At 43.8% G+C, this 19,444-nt stretch overlaps 2 protein-coding genes across 2 annotated transcripts in view; one reads left to right on the top strand and one right to left on the bottom strand.

Moving 5' to 3' along the window:
• Positions 1 to 3,810: 3,810 nt before the first annotated feature.
• Positions 3,811 to 17,480, top strand: BRI3 (brain protein I3). The gene is made up of 3 exons (XM_061357087.1): positions 3,811 to 4,155; positions 5,797 to 5,911; positions 17,092 to 17,480. The coding sequence occupies exons 1-3, from the start codon at positions 3,990 to 3,992 to the stop codon at positions 17,222 to 17,224; spliced, it is 414 nt and encodes a 137-aa protein (XP_061213071.1). The 5' UTR covers positions 3,811 to 3,989; the 3' UTR covers positions 17,225 to 17,480.
• Positions 17,481 to 18,837: 1,357 nt separating this feature from the next.
• BAIAP2L1 (BAR/IMD domain containing adaptor protein 2 like 1) overlaps positions 18,838 to 19,444 on the bottom strand; it is a 39,316-nt gene continuing 38,709 nt past the window's right edge. Inside the window, exon 14 of the mRNA XM_061357086.1 lies at positions 18,838 to 19,438. Within this exon, the coding sequence (XP_061213070.1) occupies positions 19,363 to 19,438 (76 nt within the window). The 3' untranslated portion in view covers positions 18,838 to 19,362. The remainder of the gene's footprint in view (positions 19,439 to 19,444) is intronic.

Genomic DNA, 19,444 nt, shown 5'->3' with positions numbered 1-19,444 from the left:
GCTGCGTTACGGCGCGTCATCGCTCGGCGGGGTCGGTGGGCTGCTCTGCGCGGGAGCGGGATGAATGCAGCGCAATGAACGCAGCCCGAAATTAGGCTTATTCTTGATGCATCAGTAAATGTCCTGCCTGAGGTGTAAGGAAGGAGGCGTCCTCGTAGCTTGCAGCAGTGCAGCGTAGTAGCAGTCCTTCCCAGAAGGACACCAAAGGTACTGCTTAAACGTTCATTGCAGGTTTTGCCCTGCTACAAAATTGTAATCTCCCTTAGGAAGAGCTCGCTTATAAATCTCAGGTTTAGCTATCCCGTTCCAATTAATTCTGAAGTGAGTCAGAAAACCAGACATGATGGGCAAGAACTTCCATGCCTGTCTACTCAAATAACCAAACACAGCAGAGACCTGCAAACAAAAGGTATCTCAGATCTTTGTGTACCTCAAAGGTGCAGGAAAGAATGGTGAAAAGCAGTCAGCTTTCATTTCAGGCCTTTCCCAAAGGGAACTGGTGGATCCATTGTGAATCCAGCCCGAGGAGCTGCTGGTTAAAGAGAACACCTTTACCTTGCTCTTCTGTGGTTTGTAGGTTCAAATGGTTTTGATGTGCAGAGAGCTGTGGTTCAGAGGGCTGATATACACATTAAACTCACTAGAATGAAACCTGTATGAGGCAAAACCATCCCGTTTGGGCTGTTTCCTTCTGAGCCCCAGGGACACTCAACTCACATTGCTGTGGTTTGGTGCCTTGCACAGCTTGATGCCACCTCAAAGCAGAATGTTTTGCTCCCTAGTTGTGTTTTGATGATTTGATCATTGTAGCAAAACATATTTATAAAGACCATGTGCTGCTTAGATCATAGGAAATTAATTTTACAAGATTTCTAATACTGAACATATATATGACATGTATTCTGTCCAGTTGCCATTTTAAGCATGTGGAAACAAGACTGGTGGTATTCTATGGGAACTGTATTGCAGAAGAGTTTAAGGAGCATTTCCTGGGATTTTCTCACAGTTTGGATTTTGAACCACAGTCCTGTAGTCTTACAGGATGTCAGGAGGAATGACTGATTATGCAAGGCATCTGAATGATAAGTCATGTACAACCAGTACAGTTTTCTCATGCTTATTTTTAAGGAAGACCTTACATATGAAACCCAACAAGCACTCTCCATGACACTGGCAACATGGCAACATGTGATGTTTTTGTGGTTGGTGGCTCTGCTCTGTCTGTAATTTGATGTAAAAGTTAGGAGTGAATGGATGCCTTATGAAGATCCATCCATCCTTGCTTGCTTTGGGTGTCTGGTTCTGAGCCCTGTTTTTTTCACTTGCTGTTGCTTCAATAGAGACTTCCATTTGGTAAGGAGGTAACAAAAGATAGGTTTTGCAAAACCAAACAGCTAAATACAAACTGATGTTCATTTTGCTATGAGTGTGAACAGTGGATGCACTGTGTAACCCTGGGGCACTGGGTTAATGTGAACATCACTTCTAGGCTGTGCTCTGTGAAGGGTGCACATGGGTTTTCCCTCAGTGGGGCTCTGAGGCCTTGCAAAAGAATCATAGAATAGTTAGGGTTGGAAAGGTTCTTAAGACCATCTAGAGAGAGAAGGCATCCAGATATCTGTCCTTCAGTCCCATGGTTACTGTGCGACTCAGGAGGAAGGGTTATCTCCAATGAAGGAGGTATCACTTGGTGAAGGTCACCGCCCCTTGTCAACTGTGGAGATTTCCCTCAGTTTTGCCCATGATTGTAGCTGTCTAAATACAATCTGCAGTGTACAACAGCACAGCCACAGTTCATAGGGAAAATGCAGTTCAGGGAGGTCTGTCCCTGGGACTGGGGCACATCCCTGGCCTGAGCATGGCTGGAGCACTCTGAAATCAACTGTGAACTTTTGAATCTCTTGTTATTACAAAAGACTTTCCTCTGTCCAAAGCATAGTCAAGGTATTTTAGATCCTGTTCTGCTGTTTTGCAGCGACAGTTCATACTAGTGGCTTCCTACTGTCGGCTCTTCCATGCTTTCCCAAATCTCACTTCCCTAAAAGGTGGGGAAAGGGGGATTTTCCTCATCACTTGGCTTTGATTTTAGGGGAGTATCTTTCCCCTAATGAGGAAGTACTGCATTGCATTTGTGCTTTAAGCTTTTTCTTTCAAAAACCTCATGTAATATTTATACCACTACAGTTACAGTAAGCAAAAGCTTTCCTCAGAGTGGGAGCAGTCTCTAAATGTCACTGCAAACTGTGAGCAGTGCCCCTTCCAGATGAGTCAGGCACTGCAAACCGGAGGGAGGAGACGGGAAGCAGGAGGGCAGGAAGCCTCTCACCATCATGTGATGCTGGGACTGCCTTGGATTTTGGGTCATGTCATCTGCATCTCTGCCTCTTTTCAAGAATTTGTTTGATTTTGTAGCAGACTATTTAATCATTTTCCTTCTTTATGTTTTCTGTCCCCTTCTGATGGAGCGCGACTGAGCTTTCCGAACCACACTGGAGCGGTGTCATGGGACTCAGTGGTTGATGGGGCAATGCTGGTGCCTGTGGTGAAGGAAAAACCTGTGCGTGTTTAAAAAATAAGAGATTTGGTGAATCAGACAGCTCAAAGGGTGAAGGTGAGAGAAGAGGCCAGAGTTTTAACTGTGATAAAAGACATTTAAGATCCTTTCAGCATCTGGCCTCAGCTATCCAGCCATTGAGAACTCAGGTTTCAGAAGCCACCGAGCCCGGTGGAAGTGCTGTTGAAGGTGTTCCTTCAGTTTGCTGTATGGGAGAAAGCAGCACGCCCCTTGCTTTCCTCTTCCTTTCTGCAGTGTTCTAACAAATTTAGTATCTCTTTGAGCCATGTGAGCTTTCCGTCTGCTTTTCCTTAATCCCATTTCAAAAGCTTTCCCCATTTTACAACATTCCCATTCTGTGCTGCCACTCCCACTGTTCTCTTCCCGTTAGCTCAAGTGCAGCTCTTCCCAGTGGGGATACAAGAGTTTGCAGAAGTCCCTGCAGGATACACCACCATTTGCTGATGATTTTTGCTTTTTCCTCAGACTGTGGGTGCTGTGTAAAAGCAAATACATATGCACACAGAATATATATGTATGTACATATTTACATATATGGAGACACCATCTCTCAACGTCTCCATCTTCCCAAAGCTCAACTGAATTCATTTAGCTACTGCATGATTCAGAGTGGCTCTGGGTGTTACTAGAGGTGCAGAATTGACAACTTCCTGCATCCCCCTTTCTGTCATTGTTCCCAGGGCCTTCCCGGACTGAACAGACCCTCCAGCAGCAGCTGACCCCAACATTAGCTGGGATTTAATGAACCTCGTCCTCCTCCTGTTCAGGCCGCCGGTTTCCAGCAGGCACTTCGTTTTGGGAGAGGAGCACTTGAAGGAAAACGATGATAGAAAGGGTCCCAACGAGCGTGTTAAGAAATCCACCATCACCCGGTGACCCGAGGTCCAAGGGCGGCTGCTCTCGCCCCAACACAGGGGCAGCAGGAGGGGCCCAGCACCCTCGCAGCCAGAGCCAGGCCATGCGGTCGGTGGGTGCGGGTCGCGCGGCTGCCGGGGTGCGGGTCTCAGTGCGGGGGGCGCCCGGAGCGCGGCCCCTTTAAGGCCGAGGGTTTCCTGCGCCTCTCGTAGAGTCACCCCGCGCCGCTGGGGAGCGGCGTCACGTGGGGTGCAGTCTTGTGACCGGCCGCGAGCGCAGCGGCGCGGGGCGCTCGGGGAGGGGCCTCCCGCGCGCCAGGGGCCGCTCATACACCTCCCCCTCCCCCTCTCCCCCCCCCCCCCCGGTGCCTCGTGCCCGGCCCCGAATGCGCGGGGCGCTGCCGGCGGGGCGCTCGCGCCGCCGCTGAGCTCCGGCGCCCCCGGGCGGGGCGGAGGGGCGGCGCCCGCCAAGTTGGGCGCTGAGGCGAGGGCGCCGCTTCCTCATCGCCCTCCCGGCGCTTGGCGCGGCTCCGCGGGCAGGCAGCGCCGCCGCCCCCAGCATGGACAACAAGCCCCTGCTGCAGGAGCGGCCCCCCGCCTACAGCCCCGCCGCGCAGGGCGCGGGCTACGACTACGGCCAGAGCAACTACGGCGCCATCCCCGCCCCGCAGCCCGGGTTCCAGCCGCCCCCGCCGTACCCCTACCCGGGCGCCGCGGCCGCCGCAGGTGGGTCTGAGGCGGCGGGGGAAGGGCCGGCCGCCAGCTCGGCGGGGTGCGGGGCCCCCGGCGTGCAGGAGAGAGCTTGTGCCGCGCTGCCCCCTTCTCTGGGACGGTGTGTGGGGGGGGCTGTGGAGAGGTCCCCCCTCAGCCCAACGACGGGCCGGGGTTGGCGGTGGGGTGCCCGCGGGCTGTGGGGTAGGGCCGTGGCCTGCGCCGCTGAGGAACTGCTCGGCAGGAGCGGGGGAACTCTTGAGCCTCCTGCGTGCGTGTTCCCTGTCAGCAGCGAGGCGGCTGGGACCTCTTTCACGCTTAAAACCATCGCAGGGAGGAGGTGCGGAGGGGATCCAGGTGTTTAAAAGCGCCATCTCCCGCTCCCCTCCTTCCTTAGGTGCTTCTGAGGTGAAATGTGTTTGTGTGCCTCCCTCCCGAAAATGCGACCGACTTTGCATGTGTCCCTCCGGTGTGGCGGTTTCTGCCTCAAAACAAGTAGCAGAGGCACAGCTGCGCTAGCAGTGAAACAGACCCCAAACCTGCACTTTCCTTTGCGCACACTTCACTGTACTCTGGTTAATGTTTGTTTTTTCCTGGTACACTTCAGCAGTCTTGGAGAGGCTTAAGGAGGTGAATAGGTACAATACTTCTCTTAACCGAATTAATGCTGACCTCATCAGAGAAAGAAGTAGCCTCTTGCGAAAGATTCTAAAGTTAAGGGTGCTTCAGAAGTTATAAAAATACACAGCAGACATAGCACATCTTGCAGTTAGCAAGCTTTGGCTTGAATCCTGAGGCTATAGGTTAACTTCCAGTTAATACCTTGGAATTTACTTTCCCACAATGCAAATATTACTGATTATTTTCCGGTTAATTTTAAGTAGGGACAATGCTAGACTTTACTGATGCATAACATAGCTCAAGAAAATCTGAGAACTGTTCGCTGGAAGAGAAGCTCAAAACTACTCATAATTGGGCCGAGTGTACCTCGACTGCAGGATTCACTGCATACATCTAAATGTCCCTTCAAAAAGCTTTTTTTTTTCCCTTTTAAATTTTAATGTCAATGCAGTAGTTAAAGGATTGTGTCTTCTAACTACAGCTGTTAAAATGACACCTTCACTGGGTGACAACATGGGGTTTCTGAAAGTTGTTTTTTTCTCTATGGTATGCAGCTTGCTTCTTTTCCACTTGAATCCAATCACTCTTACCTTTCTGTGCAATTACAAACCTAATATGTTGAAATTAAGCTGGAAACCGGAGGAATATTTATCCTGTTTAAACTAGTTTGCCCTCTGGAGTGGGACGTACCTGATACATAACATCCAGAAGTGAAACCTGTGGTCGTTCTCTGTTTAATCTGTTTTTCTCTGGTGCTTAAAGAGCATTGAAACAAATTCATAAAGTTAATTATTAGCTCACTGTCCTTTTTCAGTGGTTAAATTATGTTAGATACTTGGATTTATGAAGTGGCTTTGCTATTAGATGTGCTGAGTAGTGTGTTCCAACTCTGATTTTAATAGAGCTTCTTCAGGTCCTCAGTTGAGACTACATTTCTCTTTATTTTTCCACATTCTGTTTGCATACTTTTTAATAATGATCATTGTTCTTTGTGCCTTACATGTGGTGATTGAATTTTTTTTTTCCTTATTTTAGGGTATGCTGTTCCTCCACCGACATCACAGCCAAACTATTCGAGCACGTACACCATTATTCAGCAGCCTGTTGCTACCACTTCTGTCGTAGTAGTTGGTGGCTGTCCTGCCTGCAGGTAAACCGTCTCTCTGGTTGGGAAATCAACCCAAGTCTAGGGTTAATTGCAGGCGTTCATGCAGTTCTTTGCTTTTCAATACTTTCTCTTTGTGTGTATATATCAGAATTTAATTGATTGACAAAACACAGATTTAGCAATGGAGTGCTTTGATTTCTGTAGCATGAGCTTGTCCTGATGGGCTCGTGACAATTACTATAATTGATACAACAGACTTTATATATAAACATGAATCTGCTCTTTATGATGGAGGAAGATCTGTAAGTGGTATTTTTAATTAAAAAGTACTTTAGTAACAGATGTTACAGGATCAGTTCTTGGGGGAGAGGATGACAGGAAGTCCTTTTTGGTGTGTTATGCCAAGTGATAATGGGTAGCATGACTTTATTGTGAAACTTTGTTGACCATAGTCACTTCTTGTGATCTGGCTGTCCTGTGGAAGGGCTTCTGCTGTGGTGTGTGTCTCCGGTACCAGCATCCAGACTGTGCAAAACCAGGCAGGGTGACGGTCAGTATTGGTTGAAAACATCAGTATCTTAAGGCTTTAAAAGATCTCTTACTTTAAAAATCCTTTTACTGCAGAAGTACAGGGAGATTACTGGATTTGATTCAAAGTGTTAATTTGACGAAGTCGTAAAAACCAGAAAATGTGGTTAGCTATTAGTGGGAGTTGCAACAAAAGAACAACTTACCCCTCAGAGATCAACAGCCATAAAAAAAAAACGGGAAGGAGGCATTCTGTTTCCACACAAGTGCTGTAAGTCAGCTGTGGTCCCTTTCACTTCTCAGTTTTGCTCATCCCAGGATATTAACTAATGGTTGAGGGCAGCCAGATTGCTGCTGCTGCAGTTCAGACACTGGTGTGCTTGGTCAGCTCTGGTTCAAGTGCAGAATCATTCTCCTTCTGTAAGAATGTATGGGAGTTACCCTTGTGGCATCTTGCCAGGAGGCACTTCATGTTCTGCGGATCTGAACCCTTACCTGTTTCAAACTGTGTAGGAAACAGACTTGCTAGATAGCTGAAATGGTGAATGTGATAGATTGTTGTAGTGGCACAGGCTGCCCCAGATGCCTTTTGGTTTTGTTAGAAATGGTATTTGAGAGTCACTGCATCCCTTGAAAAGTGGATTCAGAGAAGAAGTATCTTGTGGAGCTGTGTAAAAACAGGCGCCTGCTGAAATACCACTGCTTACAGCTGAAAGACCTGTACCAGTTAGCATTTTTGGTCTAGCAGATGTGTGTTTCAAACAGTGAGGGATAGTAACCACTGAGCTGTTAAGAGGATGTGGTGGATCCTGCCACATGAGTGGCATTAAAATGCTTATGCTTTAGCTCAACCAGAAGACAGAAAATATTTTATGTGTTGCTTGGTAAAAGGCAGGCAGTGTATTTATACTTCTGTCCCCAAACTCAGTAAATCTGAAAACATTATACTATGGAAGTGGTCTTTGCAGTAACTTGGTAGACTCTTGCTGCTATTCTTGGGATTTTTTTTTTTTTTTCCTGGGAATTATCCTGGAATGCTCTAGGAGACACCTTTGAAACAATCATTTGCAAGTATTCTTGAGCCAAATTTGGGAAAATGAGCACTCTTTTGTAAGGTGTTTTTAAGTGGCCTCACTTGAATAGTTTTCTAAAGGTCATGAGGGTTGCTCTGGTGGAGGTATTAATTGTGGACTCTTTCTTAAAGCAAAATACTCTCCACAGAAACCTTGCTTACTCTTGGATCCTCGTGTTTTGGGTTAGGCTGTGAAAAAAAAAAGTTGTGAGGAGCACGATGACATTTTGATTACTGTGAGGCATAATACTGCTGCTGGGACTGTAGGACTCTTCTCAGCACTTCTGAAATATTCTTGGTTGGGAATCCCAAGGATGAGTAACTACCTAGAAATGGTGGGTCAGTCTTCTCTGCAGTATCACTACATTTTTTTCTTAACTGTCTTAAGAGGAAGAGTCAAGTGTCAAGGTAGAAGGAAAAAATCTCAGCTTGCTTGCCTTCTGACAAATAACAAGTCTGCTACTTCCAGAGAAGCGACAGGGACACTGTGTGGGAAGCGTGATACTAGAAATACTCATGGGAACCTGAAGGGTCAGGGTTCATGTTCTGGAAGGTTACACTGGCTGCTTCTCTTAAAGAAAGACCTCAATCCTCTTTGACTTCTCAAGACCTTAAACATAGTTCTGGTTTTACTTCCTTGGCCTGGAAACCTATTTTATAAAGAATGCAATGTGCAGCTACACTCTGAATAAAAGACTGAGCAGAAAAGTTGTTGAAAGGGCATTGATAAAAAGCTATTAGTGGTACATAAAAACTTTGTTATTAAACTGCCAAGTCAGTCATCATGTTACTTTTCTGATTTGATGCTGTGTATGGTTGTTAGAGAAGTCCATCTGCTTTAGGTCATGAGGAAAAAGCTTTGTGGGTGTGGAATAATGTAACTGATAGAGTAGACTAAAGCCTATCACAAGGTTTTCTACCATCAGAAACACAAAGCAGGCTTTTGCACTCTGGCATGTATGAATGTTGCTAATAGAAATCAAAGCCATTTCCAACTTAAAATATATGGTGTTGAGGATAAATATGCAGTATTGGTCTGTTATTTGTGTAGGAGTCTATTTTATTGCAGTCATGAATGATCTTGGGAGTATTAAGGTAGCTACAGTTCATCTTTGGTCTTGTTTTATGTTATGAAGTATGAAAAAGTATCTCCAGAAGTAGCCTTTCTACAGTAGGCGGAATGCCCATGCTCACTGTGTAATTGCATTTTATTTCCTTCTGTCTCTGAAACATTGCTGCATCTGAGGGGTGATTCTCCTGTCTTGCAAGCTGTACCTCTTGCTCAGAATTATTCATTAGTCATTTCATCCTCATTCATCCTTGGTCAGTGTCGCTTTCTAATTACAGACTTCAGTATTAATGTACGTTTCATCCTTCCTTGCATTATTAAAATGTCTTGGGTGATTGTAGTGCTGTTGTCCTGCTGTGAGTTCTCCCAGCCCTGATGTACAGAGAATTACTTGTCAGCCTTCTTGCTTGTAGTTGACGTCTAAGAAATGGACCAGTCCTGCTCTTAAATTATTCTATGTTCCCAAATACATATTAAATCATTACAGCCACTAACTTTAGTGATCCAGCTGTATAATTACCTTTTTAACTGGCAGAATGCAGCCTGGCTGCTTCTCTTGTGGTCACTTTCGTTTTCTATTTCTCGGTCTTGCGTTGTTTGGTAGAACAGACTGCAGAGGAATGTTTGCTTTCCTATTGCTTAACAGAAGAAAGGTCCATTTAAAAACTGTGAAAACATTCTCTTGATTTGATGTTTGCAGAAGCTCTTGTTTTCAAAATCTGGGAAGGAGCCTGTGATGGGCCCTGTTGGGTTTTTATTTTCCTGTTTAAAAAGAATTCAATTGCTTGGAAGAAAGGGTGAGGGAAAGGACACAACGCTGCTGCATTGTAGCATTTTCTCTTCTCATGGTTACAAAACAGCTGCTTCAGAAGTATTGTAGTGGGCCCCAAATTGGAACATTGATGCTGCTTCTAGGACTGGAAGATGAGCAAGTTTGATTAAAACTTCACTTATTCATATCTCCTACTGCCTTCTTCCTGCCAGAAGTTGTTCTTTTGGGGGTGACTATTTCTGTGGGCTTTGGTTGGTTTGAGTTTTGTTTTTTTTTTACTTGACAAAGTAGCATGTTCTCAGGTTTTGGTTGAAGTTTTCTCCAAATAAGTGCCTGTCTCCTGACAAAAGACTGGGAAAATTGCACTTAAGTAATCAAATGCTTCAAAATGTCAATCTTCTGCTTTTACTTCAATTATTTCAATTACAAAATCTCTATGTTGTTTGAGAGAAGGCTGCTCAGGATATAGGTTTTCTATAGTTACAACAATTATATTTAAACTTTATGTAAATATTCTTTAATATAATTTCATAATATGTACTGGTTAAATATGCAAAGAATAAAAAAAACCCCAAACAAAACCCAAACACAAAACCTGTCTATTCAGAGGTACAGATATATCTATTCAAAACCTATCTTATGTCTGATATTCTGAGGGAAAACTGTGGATTTTCAGTTTCTGGCAGCAGGCTGACATGCCAGAGATCCTTTTGAATCTTGTGACTGGAGCCAGCTTTGCAGTAGTGATATAAAGGGGAACAGGTATAATAATGCAGTAGCTCCTGGCACTGGCTTTTGTCACACAGATGCTCAGCCCTCATTGGGAATACTGTAGCTTCCTTACACTCTAGTGTGCAGCTTTCTGTGAGCGTGTGCTGCTGAGGCAGACTGGGATGTTCATCCTGCTGTGCTGTCATCTGGTGGCTGGAGCAGTTAGGGCATGAAATTCAGCAGTGGCTTGTGCACGTGATTCCAAAGAAGAAAGCCTTGATACAGCAGACTTGAGCAGATGCCATGAGTCTGCCATTTGGAATTACCGACTAGGATAGCTGTTAACTTTTTTCTTCCTCCATGCCTAGCAGCTGGGGCACGCAGCTGCTTAGCAGGAAATGTTACCTAAGCTCAGAAGAGAGGAGGTGGTAAGCCTGGTAATAGGTCCTGAGTGAGAACAGTCTGTCACTGGGTCTGTGTTAGTGGCATTTTCTTTTTATTACTGTCACCATTTGTCTTGGTGTCCGTATTCTGATAATTAGAATTTCTATGCAGGAATGAATTGTTCTGGGTGAGAGGAGGAAACTTGCTTTGGTTTTGGTAGCCAGAGGTGATACTGATTTGGCTGCGTATGCAGATAAAGTCTGGAAAAACCACACTGGGTCTCAGTTTAGTTTGTCATGAATAGATGTCTACCATGCACAGAGCATTTGAACTGGCATGCTTCACCTCAGCTGTGAGGCCAGGCTGCTGATGTGAAGCCAGGAAGCTTGTCTCTTCATTAGTGTGTTCTCAGAACTGGAAGTAAAGCAGTGGAAGGCTGGTGATTTGTAGGCATTTACAGAAAGGCAACAGCTAGATATACGCTGTTGCTGTTGCCAGAATTTCTCTGGCTCTGCAGCCCACCCTCTGGATAGGAAATGGGCCTGAAGTACAAGGAAGTTCAGATAAATCTGCAGATACTGTGCTGTCTCTTACTTGAAGGTGGCTTTTAAGGAGAATTGCCTTTACATATATGTGTAGCTTGTGTTGAGAAGGGCATGCAAGAGGCTTATATAGATTTGTGGTCCTTTCTGTGAATATGGATCAATAGCCATCCAATGCCTTCAAACTGAGGCTAGAGGAGCGGGCACCTCTCTCTTCACGGAGATTAAAACTGTCAACAGCCCTTGCTTACTCAGCAGTTACATATATAATTGTCAATTTTTTCTCTTCTGCTGCTTGCAGGTGAAATGTGAACATGCTTAACCTAGCTGCTGGTGATGCATTAGCTAGGGCAGATGTAAAGAAAAGCTATCTATGTTTTCATGTTCAAAATTAAAGAACAAGTGTGCAGCTTCCAGACTCCAAGCTTGTCACTGCTCTGATGTTTCCATTGAAATCTAAAGTTAGAGACTTGCTGACCTCAGTGGCAGGAGAGATGAGATGCTGATTAAAAACTTCCTCTTGCTTGATCAGTCACCTTTTCAGTGACTTTTCAGTTTCTTTTTAGGCTTTGCAGAGCTTGTTGTACAACCAGGTTGTCTCTGATTACCTGGGATGACCCTTTGACTTAATTTGCAAGGAAGGAAAAATGCGGATAAGCACCCATTTAAATACTGGGATGGAGTGTGATGTCTCAGATGCACATGTTGAATTGTGCTGATGCCGGTTCATAGGTCCCACTATCAGACCTCTGATTCTGAGCATTTGACTTAAGATATTAATGTCTTAAGGCTTACTTTTAAGGGGTTTGCCTGAAAAGTAATTTGGTTTTAGATGCTTGTCAGTGGGAATAATTGACCTTACTTTATAGAGTTGGCAGCTGCGGTTACAGCTTAAATCCAAGATGCTGCTTGCAGTATAAATAACTCTTTCCATTTTATTTTTAGATTGGGAGTGGTGCAGTTATAATCAGCTTTAATGTGGTTTATGTTGTAGAACAAAATTTGCTCGTTTACATTAGTGAATCTACAGTTTGAATATGGAGCCTCTAATTACTCTGCAGCTCAGGTAAGATACGCAAGTGAACACTGACTGACATAAGCATAGTCTCCCTTACAAAAAATACTCTTTTCTCCTTTTAGATTTAGTAACTGGCTAAGCAGTGATTGGATAAGTGTTCATCTAAAATTAGGTGGTGACACAAATCAGCACAAGCCAAAAAGTGTTTGTGTAGCTAATGCTGTAGTAGTAATCCCCCTGCTCTAGACATGACAGGAACTGGCTCTGAAATAACAGGTATGTTAGGGTGGAGGTCATGCAGCTGCAATTCTGATGAGCTTTCCAAATGAGTGTCACTTGGAGCTCCCTTAGTCTGCTGCTTGGCTGCACTGCCACTGATCTTCCTCCATTGCTGTCCCAGCAGTGCTCCTGGGGCTGCTTTGCTCCTTGTGGCGCCTTTTCCCTCGGTCTGGGGTTCAGTGTGGATGGTCATTTATTCCCTCCCTGTTTTTTTAATTGGCGTTTTGCATTACCACAAAACTTCCTGAGTAACCCTGGTTAGGGGGAAGGGAGTTTAAAATAAATCTATTTAAAGTGTCAGGGACATCTGAGACTTGGGCCTTGCAAGCTGCTTAAGAGAGTTGATTGTAATGGGCTAGACAGCAGTCATCTGCACTTGGGTTTGCAGCTACCTGGGGCTGACCGGAAGTAACCTGATTTATCCCTATCTAATGTTTAATGAATGTGTTTATTCTTTAAAGTCAGATCAAAATTAGGCTGGTTATACTGTTAACTAAACACACTGGCTTACTTTCACAAAGGTAGACTTCAGGGTAGGAGCTGAATATGGAATTATTAAGAGACAAGGAGAAGATTTAAAAACACTAACAAAGCAAGTAATGTTATTTTTGGTGTCACTGAAATGCCTGGAAAAGAAGCTTTTCCTTTCTTGGGTGGATCTGTAGTACTCAAACCTGCCTAAATCTTTAATTACTCAGAAACATCTAGGTTGTGTCTGAGCCTCTCTGTACACACAACATGTTACTGGGTTAACCTGTAGGGGGGGGAAAAGGAGAGGCCTCCCTTCCCGAGTGTCCTCTGCTGATTTTTGTTTGCTCCCAGGCTGCTCAGCATTCCGACCATTTCCACAAGTACAAATTGCCACATTCAGTTGCTGCAGCCAGGCTTGCCAGTTGTGGTTGAAAGCTGGCGTCCGTTCTGTCACTGTACCTGTAACCAGTCTGGCTATCCTATATTGAATTGCTTTGCATTTCAGTCCTATTAGCAGTTTCTTCCCAGGAGATGGCACTTCTAGTAGCACATCTTTTCCCCGGTGAATGGAGTCGACAGTATGACAGCCTTGTTTACTGGCTCAGTTCTTTAATTGCAGTCTAATTTTGAGGGTCACTTGCAATGTAATTTCGCAGTTTTAGTGTCCAGATATGCCCTAGGCAAAGAGGTTGTGCTGCAAAGAAAGGATGCTAAAGCTTTCCAGTTAGCCTTAAGCATTACTACGTAACCCCTCCTCATACACAGTAGTACACTCAGGGGGGACAGCTAGTTGGAAATCTCTAGAAGCAACGATTAATATGAGGGTCTTCAATTCTGCTTTAAAAGCCAGCCTAATAAAAGAATTTCTGTTTGCATTAGTGTGCTCTGACCTCAACCTAGCAAGCAGATTTTGATCTTTTTCCTGGCACAGACTAATGGTATAACAACTGATTTGGGCTTGAAAGTTGGGTAATGAGGGGAAGTTAATGGCCACTCATTTTCTCTACTATTTTTCTTTCCTGTTGACTCTTCTTGAAGGCTGAAGCTGTATACAGTGGTCTGGATGAAGCATTAATAATCCATAATATATAGGAAGTTTACTTCATTATATGATCCTGTATATTTGTCTTTTTTATAGTAGTGACAGTAACTGCTCTTGGGCTTACAGTTTTTCAGTAACTCCTTCCATATTTCTTTCCCTGGCAGCACTATCCCATTGGACTGTTTTCCCCATTGGTATGCCCTGTGGTGGGAGGGAAAGGGAGGCAGGCACCACACTGATGGGAGTCCTGGGCTAAAATTCTTTGTAGAAGAACAGTAGACACAGACAAAAAAGAAATATTAACCAAGCTGAGCAAATCTTATGCCTGTAGTTTCTCTGAGTGCTGCTTGCAGGGCAAGTGCTGTGAGTCAGTGACTAATGCGCCAGGACAAGGGTGAGTTTCTGCTTTGCAGCAGGAATGGCCTGGCTCCTTCTTGGCTGCTGGCATATAGTATAATTTGTCAGCACTTTTGTTGCAGAGGTAGGGATGTGTTGCATGCTAGGTGGGGGTACACGATTCCTTTCTCTCTGACTCTCACAAACCCACTGTACATACTTGTCATCAAGTCAGCAGAAGTATAAAGGCAAGTTGATGGCACACAGTTCATTGTTCCCAAAAGAAACTCTTGTGGTATCAGCCACACCTACAGGAGAGACTTGTAGTAGAAACACTATAAATTAAGATAGGATTGTGTGTTAGGTCTATATATTCTTTAAGTCAGGAACTCGTTGTGGCAAGAATCAGTCAAACACAAAGCCCTGGCAGGTAAGGTGGACCAGCTGCCTGGTACTGCAGTTTGTCTGGTGTTGTTTGGCAGTCTGTGTTTAGATCTCATTGGTGGAGACTCTCATGTCCTTTTAGAGATACAAAGAAATCTGTTTATAAACAAGAAACTTCCACTGTTACCTTATGCTTGACTCCTTAAGCTTTGCTTTTGCTTCAGTCGGTGAGTAAAAGTGATACCAAAGCTATTGTACAAAGTGCTCAGTAAACGTTAGGGAGTTTTAGTACTTCTCATATTATCACTAGTATCTGTGGGTGACATGCCAGAAGCATTGTCCTTTGCAACATGTGCTGAGTGTGGCAATTCCATCCTAAAGAAGGGTGGTTTTATGAATTTGGGAAGTACCATGGACACTTAAGTTTTATGTTAGGCCAATGCTGATACCTGGATTTGTGATGTGGTGATAGAGGTATAAGCAGGAGAGCATCAAGAACACTTTGAAAAGCCTCTGGCTTCTCATAGTGATTGAGGGGAAGGGGAATAGTTCTTAAGTTTAATCAAGTTGTAATGTTTTAGCCATGTGTGGTAAGGAAATGGTCTCTGAGTCTGCATCTTCCTTCCTTTACTCTGTTTTTGTGTACAATAGGTGGTTTGTGAGTGATCTGTAGGAAACAACTCCTTATTGGCCTTGGCATCTTGCTTTTAGAGTGTATTTCAAGGTCACTTAGCTCTGTTTCTGTTGACTTTCACTGTACCAGGGAATATAACGGGATGCATCTTATTTGAGTGTTCAGCTGAACTCCAAATTCTGACTGTTTAGTGTAGCTGCTTAAACTTCTGAGGTCTGAATACTCAGGCTTTACTGTTTGTCTTCATTTTGGGGGATGCTGAGATACAGCACTTCAGAAAGAAGTCAGGTACTGAAATTTGGATAATTATGTGCTGTTACAGAGCTGTGCTGAAAAGGAATTTCTCTGTGGGGTGGTCAGTCAATGAGGACTCAGCTGGAGCTGGCTGACATCAGTAGCAGGTTCTCCTACAGTTCTAAAGGGACATCAGGTTTTGGAAGCAGAAACCAGTAACACCTACTGAGGGTTATTTTAATAGTGATGTGTGTTTGGCCTTTGGACTTTCCTAGCTACCAGAAATAAACCTGTTAAACAGCTCATGACAGTAGTGCTGCTCTCAGCTGTTGTGGTGACTTAGGAAGTCCGAATGTGAGTAGTTAGCATAGTCCTCTACACACTTACTTAATTGGCACCTTCCACAACAGAGTGCTGACATTCAAAGTTGTCTTCTGCTGTAGATTTACAGTTAAGATTTTTAAGTCATTCTTATCCTGCTAACTTGGTCAGAGCCCTAAATGCCCAGTGCACCCAGACCTTGGCATGTTAGTTACATTGACTTGTGCTTTCTGAAGGAAGACACACCAGCAGATCTGAGAATGTGCTGGCAACTGCAGGAATCGGGCATTGCCAGGTTGTGTATTAATTTGAAGTAACAGACTGAAACAAACCTGTCTGCATCTCGCTGTCTGCAGTGGTTTTAACTTGCTTAGTGAAAACATGAGCTGGATGTTTCACCAGTGTTACACAACACTGCCCATTCAAACCTTTCTCTTGGGAAGAAGATGAGGAAAAAAAGCACCAAATCATCAGATCAAAGCATTCAGAAAACAGGGTAATTTTTTCTGAAGGAGCTCCAGCACACATACACTGTGGGAGAGTTGAGGTTAAGTGAACTGAGAGGGTTCATCCCAGGATAATTGCGGAAACTAGGCAGGCAAAGCATATGACACCAGTGTGACTGCTGCCTGTGGGGAAATAGCTAAAAAAGCTGAGAAACAGAGCTGTTTTGGTGTGCAGTAACCAGTGTAACAATACTGGTACAGTTAGATCTTCAGCACTGTCATTCCAGAAGTCAGTGTATTATTCTAAAAGCAGGCTGCTTTTCATGGGTGAGAGTAAACTCCAGTGACACGAAGGGTTAGTTCTGGAAGACTGTTTCCTCATTTTGGGAATGAGGACTGTACCCCAGGAAGGGCAAGCAAGGAATACAGTTTGATACTGTCCCAAGTGTGTGATCTCTTATTCCTCTGTAGTCACTGGGCCAGGTTGGCTGAGCCAGGCTGCATGACTGCAGAAGAGCCCAGCGGTGACTGCAGAGGCACAGCTTGCTTGTTACAGCTCTCTTATGTGGGAGTGTGACTTGTTCCTGCTGTTCTGTGAGTGCTGTGTCTGGATGTGTTCTTCACTGTAGCTGCATTAACCAGTAGTTGGAGTTGATAAAAGCGGTCCAAGGTGTAGTGACTGTTCTGATCAAAGTACTAGTCCTGGTTGCAGTGGTAGAGAAATGGCTGTTGTCTGGAACTAAACAGTTTGATCACTTGCAACTTTCCTGTTTTTCTTTATGTGGTCTAATTCAAAACCTGCTGCTGCAAGCTGTGAAAATAAAGGCCTTTTAAAGGAAAACCTCTCCCCCTAACCTCTTTGTACCTTATCTTGCATTATAAAATTACATGATTTTTAGTGAGTACCAAATCACAAGGTGGTAACTTTGGGGCAAACTTGGTGGGTGTCCTTGACTGAGTCTGTTTTCCCTTTTTGCAGGGTTGGCGTGTTGGAGGACACCTTCACCTGTCTTGGTGTTCTGTGTGCCATTGTATTCTTTCCAATTGGGATTCTGTTCTGTCTTGCACTGAGGCAGAGAAGATGCCCAAATTGTGGGGCAGCTTTTGGTTAATGGGATGAACGTGGACATGCTTATGGAAGCTACAACTGTTAGCGTACTCTTTCTAATGTAAATGTCATGTACAATCATTTTATTTGCTTCAGACCTGTTTTGTAAAGTGTGAAGAAATTTAGTCTCTTGCATGTAATTTAAACTTAATCTTTTATGAGCATGTGCATTGCAAAACATGAAAACCCAACTTGTTTTCCATGTTTAGTGGCACCTGTTGAAAACTAAATAAAACTGCTTTTCCTTTTGCAATCCTCAAGTTGTGGCTGGGTTATTAAGTATGTGACTAATGTGTCAGATAGCATGTAGCCAGAAAGCAGACTTAGTAATCCTAGCTACAAAGAAGGATAAATTGTTGCCAGAATCTTAAAAAAACCCCACAAACAAACAAAAAACCAACCAAACCCATGGTTTAGGGTTGTACTTGTTTAAGCAAATCAGCTGTTTTTGAGTAAACTGTTGCAAGTGCTTGTGTGTGCTACCGCTATGCTAATATACCCTCTTTATAGCAGTAACAGTGGGAGCCCTGTTTTCATTAGCGAAGGTCTTGCATCCCACAGTAGCAGTATCGTACCTGCTGAAGCTGGTGGTAGTTCACAGACAGCGGTAGAGAGGCTGCAGCACTGCCAGGTAAGAGCTGCCCTCAGTAAAGGTTTTTGCATTCCAGATAATTTAATTCTGATTCTGAACTATTGAAAGCTTATACAGTCTAGGTTGACTTGCCTCTGATAGGCTTTAGAAATTGGGCTCTGGTGTAAATTAACACTTCTGAAAGGTTGGTGCGTCAAAAGGGGATAATGGATAGTTTTGCAAGGTTCCACACAGCACATGGGGTGTCCTCAGCCTTGAACTTGAAAGGCTGTGTGAGAGGAGGAGGTGGAATGAATGGACTCTACCTCTTCAGCCATCACATGCTCATATACTATTTTTTGACATTAAGTAACTGAAAGGCATTTCACATGACTTGAATTTACAGTTTATAGTAGAAGCAGACACCACCACATGAATTAGCCATGGGATGCTGTAGGAAGCGTGTAATTATTGACAGTAAGGATTGATGACTGGCAGCAGTCACAATACAGAATTCAGGGTGGGAAGTACCTGACCTGTACAGTGGTAAAGCCCCAGCTGCTGGTGCAGAGTGAGGAGTCAGGTTTAAAATTCCAGGTTAATTTCTGAGATGATTATTAATGTAGGAAGAGTTTTTCAGACAAGCTAGCTCCATTGGATGTAGGAAATCTGAGCCCTAGGTAACAAACTGCCCAACTCTCCTTGTGATGGAAGTTAAAAGCTGTATCTCACTCACCTCAGACCCTGCACTATGCCAGCAGTTGGGCTGGGCTGCTTCAGCAATTTTCAGATTTCATCTGTTTTTCTTTTGTGAAAGGCTCAGTAATGGAGGAACTTCAAAGGCAAGTTTTTACATTAGCATTTGAGAGAAAAAACATGGCACTGTTTTATTACGACTTTTTCTAAGACTAAAGTTTGACAACATATTTTAAAGAAAAAACTACCATGGAAGAATGTGTTGACAGTACAACATCAGACTTAGAATGAGTTGATGTTAACACTTGAAAATTCGTATCCGAACATTAAGCAAAGCATTACAAACTGTCTATTCTTACAGGATAAATATTTATTTATAACCTAACGTGTCTTTCTTAAACAAAATAATGAATCATCACTTTATACAGGTAATTGCCTATTCCAGAATAAGGCAGTTGTTACATTGTTCTGTTGGGGGGGAAAGGGGCATCATCTTTTTCTTATTTAGTAAGTGGCATATGCAGGCTTGTGCTCTAGAACTTACCACTGCAGTTTCCAAATAACAACTGCCAAAGAATCAGATCTGAGAGCTATTAGTTACACTGGTTCACTAGAGAATCCAAGCTAGCCCCAGTATTTTCACAATTCCTACTACAAAAAGGCATACTGTAAAATCAAGCCAAAGTGCTCAGATATTAGCCCAAAGCAGTTACCTCATTAGAAAGTACAGGTTTAAAAATAAATGAGAAATCCATTCCAGGTTGCTTCTACTGTACAGTAATTACATTTAAATAAATTCTTGGAACAAGTTTAGATAGTAATAATTACTGAAAATGGTGTTTCTACGGAGGAAGTACACATGATGGGCTGTACATTCATCGGATAATCGGTGCTGATCTGTCATTTGTTACTGTTGGTCTGAGTTTCACAGTTGCGAAGGGATTTTCTCCACTGAAA

This window comes from Neopsephotus bourkii, unplaced genomic scaffold (assembly GCF_033783945.1).
Source record: "Neopsephotus bourkii isolate Nb327-2 ecotype Australia unplaced genomic scaffold, CSIRO-AGI_Nbou_v1 NB_882, whole genome shotgun sequence".
NCBI classification, from domain to species: domain Eukaryota; kingdom Metazoa; phylum Chordata; class Aves; order Psittaciformes; family Psittacidae; genus Neopsephotus; species Neopsephotus bourkii.
Note: the sequence above shows the minus strand (reverse complement) of the source record. Positions and strands in the feature narration are given on the sequence as shown.